This window comes from Schistocerca piceifrons, chromosome 1, assembly GCF_021461385.2.
Source record: "Schistocerca piceifrons isolate TAMUIC-IGC-003096 chromosome 1, iqSchPice1.1, whole genome shotgun sequence".
Lineage (NCBI taxonomy): Eukaryota > Metazoa > Arthropoda > Insecta > Orthoptera > Acrididae > Schistocerca > Schistocerca piceifrons.
The window spans coordinates 129,217,599-129,229,609 of NC_060138.1; the positions used below are offsets into that span (position 1 = coordinate 129,217,599).

The 12,011-nt window shown below is 44.6% G+C and overlaps 1 protein-coding gene across 1 annotated transcript in view; it reads left to right on the forward strand.

The window, feature by feature from the left end:
- Window positions 1–5,447: 5,447 nt before the first annotated feature.
- The window catches only part of LOC124788484 (probable G-protein coupled receptor Mth-like 1), a 539,206-nt gene continuing 532,642 nt past the window's right edge, over window positions 5,448–12,011 (forward strand). Inside the window, exon 1 of the mRNA XM_047255788.1 lies at window positions 5,448–6,212. Coding sequence (XP_047111744.1) covers window positions 5,448–6,212 — 765 coding nt within the window. The remainder of the gene's footprint in view (window positions 6,213–12,011) is intronic.

A 12,011-nucleotide genomic window follows, 5' to 3' on the forward strand; every position in this document is an offset into this window, starting at 1 on the left:
CCTTTTATTGTGCAACTTAAATGCAGTGGCTATTGCCATGCGTGAACATGCATCGTTTTCCATTCGATTCTTGCTCTAAGAGGGTACGCAGGTGGTTAGCTTGTTGATGTACAGAATATCTAATAATAAATCGGAGCTTGAAAATACCGCTACAGTTGTAAGGTTCTTTTATTTAACACACGACCGGTTTCGGGCTCTTGTACGCCCATCCTCAGGTGTCGTGACTTGGTGTTGTGATCCCGAGTGTATGGCGTCCATGGTCTGCGCTCGTTGGTAGCACATCGCGTATTGTACACGCACATCGCGGCACTCGGGGTCACAGCACCAAGTTACGACACCTGAAGATGGGCGTACAAGAGCCCGAAACCTATCGTGTGTTAAATAAAAGAACCTTACAACTGTAGTGGTATTTTCAACTTTTGGTACAACGCTCAGTTGCGGATGTTCCTCCTACAGGATTGTTTGTAATAATAAATCAATATTTTTTGAAGGACATCATCTTTACGCCAGTGACTGTGATAAGTTTTTATTACAAAAAAAATGGTTCAAATGGCTCTGAGCACTATGGGACTCAACTGCTGTGGTCATCAGTCCCTTAGAACTTAGAACTACTTAAACCTAACTAACCTAAGGACAGCACACACATCCATGCCCGAGGCAGGATTCGAACCTGCGACCGCAACAGCCGCACGGTTCCGGACTGCGCGCCTAGAACCGCGAGACCACCGCGGCCGGCGTTTTTATTACACTATTGCAATTTCGGCCTTAGGCCATTATCAAATGCTGATATTACGGCTTTAAGACACGTCAGCGTAATGCAAGCTGACACATTTGTACGTCTTTTTTTTCCTTTATTGTCATTTCCATTCCCCATCAGGGGCGGGCTGGCAGCAGTATAAGCGCTGCTCTTCAGCCAAGAGACAAATAGACAGGAAGGCATTTAAAAACAATATAAAGGAGATATATTGGCGGAGCATAGAAACAAAAAAAGCGGAAGAGAAGCAAATAAGACATACCAGGCGGGGACTGTAAATCGGAGATAAATATCTAAAAAAGTATGTTACACAAAAAAAAACCACACACTATATTAAAAGGCCCAGACAAAGTACGGCCGGAGCGTGAAAGTCCGTAGAACGAATAAAACAGACACATGGCGGGCGGCGTAGCAGGGAACTGTCATGGACAATAAACAGGTCGAACACGCAATTAAAACCCACGTCACTAGGTGACACTGTAGAGCGGTTTCCTTTAATTTACGTCTATGGCCACACACTTTTTGTTAGCAGATTACCGGTTTCGGTATTTAATGACCATCATCAGATCTGTTTCATAAAAACAAAGTCCTAATGAAACAGATCTGACGATGGCCATTAAAGACCGAAACCGGTAATCTGTTAACAAAAAGTTTGTGACCAAAGACGTAAATCAAAGGGAACTTATTACATATACGGGTCACTGTTTTTTCGCGACGATGTCACAGCTTGTGAAACTGTAGAACGGCACAGAAACACATCACTAACGTAGCACACTGATAACGAATAAAAACCTGGAGAATCTGCATGGAAGAGGGGGAAAAGGGAAATGGGAAGGAGGCGAGGAGGAGGGGAGAGAAAGGGGGATGAGGTGGGGGTTAGTATGTCGTTGTCAATACTGTTAAATACACTCATGACGTTGTTACACAGTGCGAGCACACATATTCAGACATCGTAAAACAACATAATCTGTAAGTGCACATGATCGTTAAACCATCACTAGTAACAAAAAAAGCGATGTTTGAATACGTATGCTAGCACTGTGTAACAACATCACGAGTGTGTTTAGCAGTATTGAGCACGACATACAAATGTGTGAGCTTACATTTCGTTGACATGTCTACATCTACATAGATACTCTGCAAATCACATTTAACTGCCTGGCAGAGGGTTCATCGAACCACCATCACAATTCTCTATTATTCCAATCTCGTATAACGCTCAGGAAGAACGAACACCTGTATCTTTCCGTACGAGCTCCGATTTCCCTTATTTTATCGTGGTTACCGTTCCGCCCTACTTAGGTCGGTGTCAACAAAATATTTTCGCATTCGAAGGAGAAAGTTTGTGATTGGAATTTCGTGAGAAAATTCCGTCGCAACGAATACCACCTTTCTTTTAATGATTTCCAGTCCAAATCCTGTATCATTTCTGTGACACTCTCTCCCCTATTTCGTGATAATACAAAACGTGCTGCCTTTCTTTGAACTTTTTCGATGTACTCCGTCAATCCTACCTGGTAAGGATCTTACACCGCGCAGGAGTATTCTAAAAGAAGACGGACCAGCGTGGTGTAGGCAGTCTCCTTAGTAGGTCTGTTACATTTTCTAAGTGTCCTGCCAATAAATCGGAGCCTTTGGTTAGCCTTCCCCACAACATTTTCTATGTGTTCTTTCCAATTTAATTTGTACGTAATTGTAATACCTAGGTATTTAGTTCAATTTACGGCTTTTAGATTAGACTGATTTATCGTGTAACCGAAGTTTAACGAATTCCTTTTAGCACTCATGTGGATGACCTCACACTTTTCGTTATTTAGGGTCAACTGCCACTTTTCGCACCATTCATATATTTTTTCTAAATCGTTTTGCAGTTTCTTTTGCTCTTCTGATGACTTTATTAGTCGATAAACAACAGTGTCATCTGCAAACACCCGAAGACGGCTACTCAGATTGTCTCCCAAATCGTTTATATAGATAACGAACAGCAAAGGGCCTATAACACTACCTTGGGGAACGCTTGAAATCACTTTTACTCGATGACTTTCCGTCAGCTACTACGAACTGTGACCTCTCTGACAGCAAACCACAGATCCAGTCACATAACTGAGGCGATATTCCATAGGCACGCAATTTTACTACGAGCCTCTTCTGTGGTACTGTGTCAAAAGCCTTCCGGACACCCAGGAATACGGAGTCGATCTGAAATCCCTTGTCAATAGCACTCAGCACTTCATGTGAATAAAGAGCTTGCTGTGTTTCACAGGAACGATGTTTTCTAAACCCATGCTGATTGTGTGTCAATAGACCGTTTCCTTCGAGGTACGTCATAATGTTCGAACACAATATATGTTCTAAAATCCTGCTGCATATCGACGTTAATGATATGGGCCTGTAATTTAGTGGATTGCTCCTACTACCTTTCTTGAATATTGGTGTGACCTGTGCAACTTTCCAGTCTTTGGGTACGGATAATTCGTCGAGAGAACGGTTGTATATGATTGTTAAGTATGGCGCTAATGCATCAGCATACTCCGAAAGGAATATAACTGATATACAGTCTGGACCAGAAGACTTGCTTTTATTAAGTGATTTAAGTTGCTTTACTACTCCGAGGATATTTGCTTCTACGTTACTCATGTTGGCAGCTGTTCTCGTTTCGAATTCTGGAATATTTACTTCGTCTTCTTTCGTGAAGGCATTTCGGAAGGCTGTGTTTAATAAATCTGCTTTGGCAGCACTGTCTTCGATAGTATCTCCATTGTTATGTTGTTTTACGATGTTTGAATACGTGTGCTCGCACTGTGTGACAATGTCGCGATTGTATTTAATAGTATTGACAACGACTTATAAATGATGCCTGTGTCTTTTATTAACATTGCCAACCCCTTTTGCTTTCTGTTTTAACTTTCCTCATTTTTCCGCCATTTTACACTTTACGTCAGCGTTTTATCGCCTGTTTTTCTTGCTTCTTTTCTTCTTCCGTTTTTAAAATAAAAGTCTGTAGGCTGTAGAGCAGCATACTAAGCTGCTGCCAGCCGCCCCCTTGGGGGGGGGGGGGGGGGAATTGAAACTCAATAAAGGAAAAAAAAGACTTATAAATTAAATGCGTCAGCTTAAATTGCGTTGACATGGCTTAAAGCATTGATATCAGCACTTAATAATAGCCTCAGGGCGAAATTGCAATAGTGTAATAAAAACTTCACTGGCGTAAAGATGATGTCCTTCAAAGAAAATTTTATGACTGAATCCCAGCTACAACAAGTTTATTCAATAAATCAATACTTAAACATACAGCTCTAAAACCGGCAATATATTTATAATGCGCCTCCCATATTTTTCCGTCATAGATACATTTTTTCGATATATCCAGGGCACATGTCACCATTCTATTAAATATCGATTTATCGGATTCCTGATATTTACAAAAATATTAACGGTCCTTTCGAGCATCTGACGGTAGACGCTTATTCGTTTGCATAGCGGCTGTAGTCAGTCTGAGTACTCACGTATAGTGTAAATGACATGCCTCCGGTGTGTGTGTGTGTGTGTGTGTGTGTGTGTGTGTGTGTGTGTGTGTAACCGGCAGTATATTTATAAAAGGAAGTTTAACATCAGCGCACACTCCACTGCAGAGTGAAAATCTCATTCTGGAAACATCCCCCAGGCTGTGGCTAAGCCATGTCTCCGCAATATCCTTTCTTTCAGGAGTGCTAGCTCTGCAAGGTTCGCAGGAGAGCTTCTGTAAAGTTTGGAAGGTAGGAGACGAGGTACTGGCAGAAGTAAAGCTGTGAGGACGGGGCGTGAGTCGAGATTGGGTAGCTCAGTTGGTAGAGCACTTGCCCGCGAAAGGCATAGGTCCCGAGTTCGAGTCTCGGTCCGGCACACAGTTTTAATCTGCCAATGAAGTTTCACATCAGCGCACACTCCCCTGCAGAGTGAAATCTCATTCTAGTATATTTATAATGTGCAGCCGATATTTTTCCGTCGATTCATCGATACATTTTTTCGATATATCAAGGGCAGATTTCGCCATTCTCTTAAATATTGATTTATCGGATTCCAGATATTTACAAAAATATTAACTGTCCTTTCGAGCATCTGACGGTAGACGGTTATTCGTTTGCATAGCGCCTGTAGTCAGTCTGAGTACTTACGTACTACATGACTCCGGTGTGTGTGTGTGTGTGTGTGTGTGTGTAGCCGGCAGTATATTTATAATGCGCCGCCGATATTTATCCGTCGACTCATCGATACGTTTTTCCGATATGTCAAGGGCAGATGTCACCATTCTATTAAATATCGATGTATCGGATTACTGATATTTATAAATAAATATTAACTGCCCTTTCGAGCATTTACGCTAGACGGTTATTCGTTTGCGTAGCGCCTGTAGTCAGTCTGAGTACTTACGTACTACATGACTCCGGTGTGTGTGTGTGTGTGTGTGTGTGTGTGTGTGCCCGTGCCCGGAACAAGTATGAGCAACCGGCCCGGTGACTTTATCCCGCCGAAGACGTGACCCCGATTTCGCCGGCGGCCCAGTGAAGCTGGCCGTACGTTGAGCTGGAGTGGTGGGGGGGCAGGTCCAACCGCTGGCTGGTGAAGGGAGGAGGAGGGGGGAGCGCCTCTGTCGGCGAGACTGAGACGCGCGCGGCCTCAGTCGGCGCGATGCCTTGAGCGCTCGCGCTTCGCGATGTCCGTGTCCGCCGCGCTGTCACTGCCGCTGCTGCTGCTGCTCCTGCCGCCGCTGTCGGCCGGCGCCGACCACGTGGTGCGCATCAACAGGTGCTGCGCGCCGCAGGAGCGCTACAGCTTCTTGCAGGGGGCGTGCGAGCCGGCGCCCGGCGGCGCGCAGCCGCCCCCGTGGACGCCGCTGGTGTACTCGCCGGCGGCGGGGGACCTGCTGCCCGAGCTGCCGCCCCACTGGCAGCAGCGCGCCGGGTTCGTGCCCCGGTGCGAGGGCGCCGCCAAGGTGCTGCGCACGCACCCCAACGGCCTGCACGACTACATCATCTTCGACAACGGCTCCCTGTGGCTGACCGAGACGCAGGAGTTCTTCCACCCGGAGGCGTACTGCGTCGACGGCGACGTGGCCGTCATCTGCCTGCAGGGCGCCGCCGAGGAGGACGAGGTGCGCTTCAGGAAGTGCTGCCTGGGCGACGGCGTCTTCAGCGAGGCTTCCATGTCCTGCACGGAGGGCGGCGGAGCGCCGGCGGGCGCCAGCGTCGCCGAGGTGGTGGCCCGGAGCTGGCCGCGCGCCAGGCTCACCGCCAACTTCCCCGTCTGCCGCACGCCGGGCACCCACTTCGAGGTCGCCGGTTCGGTGCTCGGCGGCGACGGCTCGCTCAAGAGGGACGGCTCGCTCATCATCAGAGGCGCCGCGCTCACCCTCACCCTGCGGGCCGACGAGTTCTGCCTCGAGAGGGTCGTCCAGCACAGCGCCGACGCCGGTGTCCAGGTAAGACCGGTGGGGCCTCCAGCGTACCCTCAACAAAACAAAGTGATTCGCAGTTTGTTTCCGAACAGTGATAACAAGTGTGTGGCTCGTGTGTGCTAGTGGCTGTTGACAGACTGCCTGTGTCCTAGCCCGACGTAGAGGCGTCTACGGAACGTAACAAGTCGGTCATTGGCGAAGCCGACTTACGTGGATCTGGAATAATTGTCACACTAAAGTTACGAAATCTTGGGTGTGCTGACAGTCTGATCTGTAGCACAGCCCGTGATCTTCGTTAGGTTGGAAGATTTCAGTTGGCAAAGCCAACGAATACGAAACCAGAAAATATGGTTGTGGTAACAAGTCGTCCTATGTTTACGTTCGCGCCATATTGAAAATTGAAAGTGTGATCGAGTAGGTAATGTTACCGGTTGTCGTAACAGATTGACCTGTAACGTAGCTCTCCGTTTCCGCGCACCAAATTTCACACATTTTTCGTGGTTACTGTGTTATGTTGAGCTGTCCGTCCACTCCACCGCCTCTGAGATCTTGCAGCTTGATCTATAATGCAAAAATGGTTGAAATGGCTCTGAGCGCTATGGGACTTAACATCTGTGGTCATCAGCCCCCTAGAACTTAGAACTACTTAAACCTAACTAACCTAAGGACATCACACAACGCCCAGTCATCACGAGGCAGAGAAAATCCCTGACTCCGCCGGGAATCGAACCCGGGCGCGGGAAGAGAGATCTATAATGTAGCCTGAGGTCTAGGTTAGGTTGAAAGGAGATAATTTGGGCGTAAACTGGCGAAGACAAATAAAGGTTGTCGTACGGGAATGAACTATAGCGTATCCTAATATTTACTTACATGTCACATTCAAACGCACTTTGTCATACTTAACGCTCTGTCCACGATCAATACCATGGAAAACGGTGAATAGTGAGGTCACGGGAAGTGTTCGATTCCAATATTGTTGTTTCATTGTGCTTCTTGAGATAGTGATGATTGTGCATGCGGCTGCAGTTTTTGGTTTCATGATTTGGTATCGGTAGTTTCTGTTTAGGTCAAGGGAATTGTTCGATTCCAGTGGATAATGTTTTTAGATGATTTTGAGAGGGTTGTTGTCCTTTTATTTTATCGTTTTTGTCGTTTGGTTTAGTGGTGTGTCTTTACTTTTAGTTTGTCCTCACCCAGAAACCCCAATTTTCCTCGCTTGTCCCGTTAGTTTCATTATATTTTTGGAGAAATATGTATTTAACGGTTTTTTGATCTATTTTTGTGTTTGTTATGTTTACGTTATGATGTCATAGTCGCGATATGGGAGTAGTTGTGAATGGTCGTTTCCACCATATTGATGACTTCGTTGGTCAAAGCACACGGGTGGAATCGGACGTTTCCGTTAACCCCTACGCAAAATGCAAGTGTGTCCCACTACGTAATTTCTATCGCAAATTGATGTGTAGTGTAGTCCATGGTACACGTTAGCTTAATAGTTGACGCAATTTACGATACAAATAAATAAAACTGGAAAGAAAATTCAGAAAAAGTCTTGTATAGCTGACACGTCACCGTCGAATATTTTTGTTAATAACGTGCAACATGCACAGTAGGAGAAGAATGGAATATGTAATCATTATCCTAATCTACAACCATCAATATAAGGAAGTTACTGGCTTCAGCTTCGATATAGTGCAAGCTGTAATGGGAACCATTGTGGCACTAATAATAAAGGTAAGTTGAGGAGCCCCGGAACAAAACCTGATATATCCACTGTATTCGTGTGTTTGAGCCGTAGGGGGTAGATACGGGAGTAATAATACATGCTGCCACAAAATAATTTTCAGCACAACGCGACATCAAGTGTTTTATGGCGTGTTTCTTCCTTTTATAGCTTGTGGAGCCATTTAGAGATCACTGTTTGTTACTTTCTGTATTAACAGCAGATGCGCAATTACCGATTTTTGTTCCGGCGCTCCTCAGTTGTAAACAGCTACTTCAGTTGTGTTCAGATAAAGAATTCTCTATTTCCTGAATGAGAATTACAATAGAGCCGTTGTAGCGGATGTAGAAGATGTAGAAGAATGCGATACCGCCGTTTGGCAATTAACCCGGTACGTATCTGTTATGTGAGCTGCCATAGCCATGACAGATTGATCTGTAACAACCCACGAGGTTCTGATTAGGTGTGGAGGTCATAATACCGGTATAATTAATATTTGGAGCCATCCTTCTTATATGCTTTATAAACATGCTAAAGGAAAATCGTAGTTTGGATGTGGTTTGAAGCAGCCAACATATGTGTAATGACTGTCGTCATAAGTATTGTGCATTCCATAGTTGCATTTACGTCTCAGACAAAACCATTTGAGTTCCGATATAGCTGAAATACGTATAACTGCACGACTTCAAAATCGCTATACCGAGCAATAGCGTCAATGGTCGAAGCAGACGAGTTGTATCGTATTCTTCAGTTACCTGCACCGAAGTACGAAACTCCAGAGATATCTCGTTATCGTGGTACTTTTGAGTGGCGTGCAGCTGAAATAATGTCTCGTCCACGATCGCAAAATTTAATGGATTTCCTACCGTCTATTAAAAATGAGGAGAATGACATTTGGGACAGATATTTGGAGAAGTACGATTGTGCAGTATTGGAAGTTACCCAGTGATCGAATGATGTTTGTTTGTGCATCTCTACTAAGAGGCCATCGCATTGCAAAGATGTGGAAAGTCGGGCAAACTTTGTCTTCTGGACTGACAGTGTTTTGACGATAGGTTTCGTCTTTGTTTACATTATCCATAACGTTTTTCTACTGTTGTCACAAATAATTTTGCTTCTCATACCAGATTTCGACACTACGCATATGATGAATTATAGCAATACCGGTTTCCGTTATCACATGTAATCATACAATTTTTCCTAGTCTCTGTGGATAATAGTCAAAACCATAGTTAATTACACGCAACAGGACGTTCGAAAAATTATACAGTAGTTTCTTTTCGTAGTGAGAAGAATGATACATTCCCTAATGCTGCAGTGAGCTACTGCATGGGCTATAAAGCTGCAGAGGCGAAGGATGAAGCCTCTGGTGGTTATAACGCACGAAATATGAGGGTCCTAGTGTGCCGAACAGCAATGAAGCTACGAGAAAGATGGAGGTGACTTTACACGCTTTAATCAATAGCAAAGATTGTATAATACTTCTGGCGAAGTCTAGTACAATCAACAGTCAGAATAAACTGCGTCAAAAAGTTGCAGTCGATATTCAACTGAACCGCTCGAATTATAAATTTTGAAAAAGTGTTTGCGGCGGAGCAGTACTAAGGCATTGGATTCACATTCTAGGAGATAGTGGTTCAGTTCTATCCCCCGTTCTACCATATTGAGGTAAATACGCATGGCTTGACAATTTGAGGAAGGAAAATGCCGGAATGTTTGTTTTGAAAAGAACACGGTCAATTTGTTTTCCCAAGACTAGGTTGAGCACTGGACCGCTTTCTAAAGAAATTGGCGCACATATCTCGCAGTATGAGACAACAATCGCTGTCGTCAGGTAGGGAGGACCTACCAAAGTGAAGGAGATATGAAGTCATTAGCACTAAGACGTATGTAAAAACTGCCGGGTCAACCATTACGTTTTTTATTACTTTTTTTGCTATTAATTATATGTGCTGCTGAAAGTGCCCTACTTAAATACATACATCATTTTGCGACACACAGTTCCAGAGATGTTATAATCACTGGGAAGAGGGAAAAAACACCGCATCATGCCTGAAATTTTAATGCATTTATTTTTTACCACAAAGACACTATTGTAGTCGAGTCAGTTTTTAAGAAATCTCTGACGCCTGGCAGCTTTCAACCGCAAAGCTCAAACGGCTGTAGGCGACAATGAGACGTTGCCATAGAGACGTTTACAAAATGGCGTTGTAGACACGCGAAACGGCTGTACTTATACATTTGTACGTTATGCATATTTCTTTGCACGACTGTTTCATGATTTCAAAGGTGTTTTCACGAATACATGGAAACGATTTTCTTTTTCGTTTTCTTATTTCTGTGTCTGATAGTAAATTTGCAAAATTACTTACTACCTGAGCAATGCCGAGCTTGTTACCTAGTTGAACTATAAACAGCAAATATTAGTTCTGTCACAACGCGACTGAACGCTGAAGAAAAATAGCTAATTAATATCACTGTGAAAGGTGTGGAAGTTTTTCGTATTCCATAGCAACAAATTAAAGATGTTTGATGGTTTTTTTTTAGATGAAAGGTGTTTAACGCTTATCGTCTGTGACCTCAGATGAAAAGTAATAAAAATCTTCGCCTGACGTGGTGGGTTCGGATCGACAGTCTCAATGCCACGGGAACGGTCGCTACGAAAATGATTTCGTTACTTCACAAACTGTGAAGAAACATTCATTACGTATTTATATCCTGGCATTATGCGGCAGCAATATATGTGTTAGTGTTATAGAAACGAAGCTAAATTCGTGTGCATATTTCTCGTTCGAGGCGAGCGCATTCGCGCGTTACGGTAGTGTCGAAGTAACAGTGAAAGCGAAAACTCGTCGCGACTGTCCACTGTCTATGCGCGGGAAGCGCTGAGTGGCAATAACAGGACGGGACAGGTGGCTGCCGGCGCATGCGCAACAGTTACGACAGAGGCCGGCGCTGTTTGTGTTTACGCCGGCTGAGCAGCCGAGCGTTGAGCTTTTCGCAGCGCGTGGCATTCCGGTCCGGACGTGGCACCGGCGGGAACTGTCACACGCACACTACGCCGCTGAAAGGCTGCGCTCGTACGGCCGTGTCTGCGGCAGGAAGCGGCCGTAATTGTGTCAGCGGTGGCGTTCGCCGCCGGAGCGGGTATTTTCGGTAGCGGCGAAGCTTCGTTAGCGGAAGCAGCTCAACAGCTTACCAGGCTGTACTACCGCGTTCCAGGGCTGAGGGAGAGACACAGCTTCCGCGTCTACGTCAGAATTAAATACCGGGTGATCAAAAAGTCAGTATAAGTTTGAAAACTGAATAAATCACGGAATAATGTAGATAGACAGGTACAAATTGACACACATGCTTGGAATGACATGGGGTTTTATGAGAACCAAAAAATACAAAAGTTTAAAAAATGTTCGACAGATGGCGCTTCATCTGATTAGAATAGCAATAATTAGCATAACAAAGTAAGACGAAGCAAAGATGATGTTCTTTACAGGAAATGCTCAATGTATCCACCATCATTCCTCAACAATAGCTGTAGTCGAGGAATAATGTTGTGAACAGCACTGTAAAGCATGTCCGGAGTTATGGTGAGGCATTGGCGACAGATGTTGTCTTTCAGCATCCCTAGAGATGTCGGTCGATCACGATACACTTGCGACTTCGGGTAACCCCAAAGCCAATAATCGCACGGACTGAGGTCTGGGGACCTGGGAGGCCAAGCATGACGAAAGTGGCGGCTGAGCACACGATCATCACCAAACGACGCGCGCAGGAGATCTTTCACGCGTCTAGCAATACTTCGTTTTTTTTCTGTTCTAATAAAACCCCATGTCATTCCAGATATGTGTGTCAATATTTACCTCTCTATCTACATTATTCCGTGGTTAATTAAGTTTTCAAATTTATACTGACTTTTTGATCACCCGGTACACTAATAAGGGCAAAAGGTAAATAGTAGCGCCGCTTGCATTTTACACAGTTCATGTACGATATTTGTACATAATACGCACCAAAATACTCACCGGGACTTATCTACTATACGTTTCCTGAATTTATCTTTCTTTAGTTCTCCGATAGGTGTGTTAAATATTGGAAAGTGC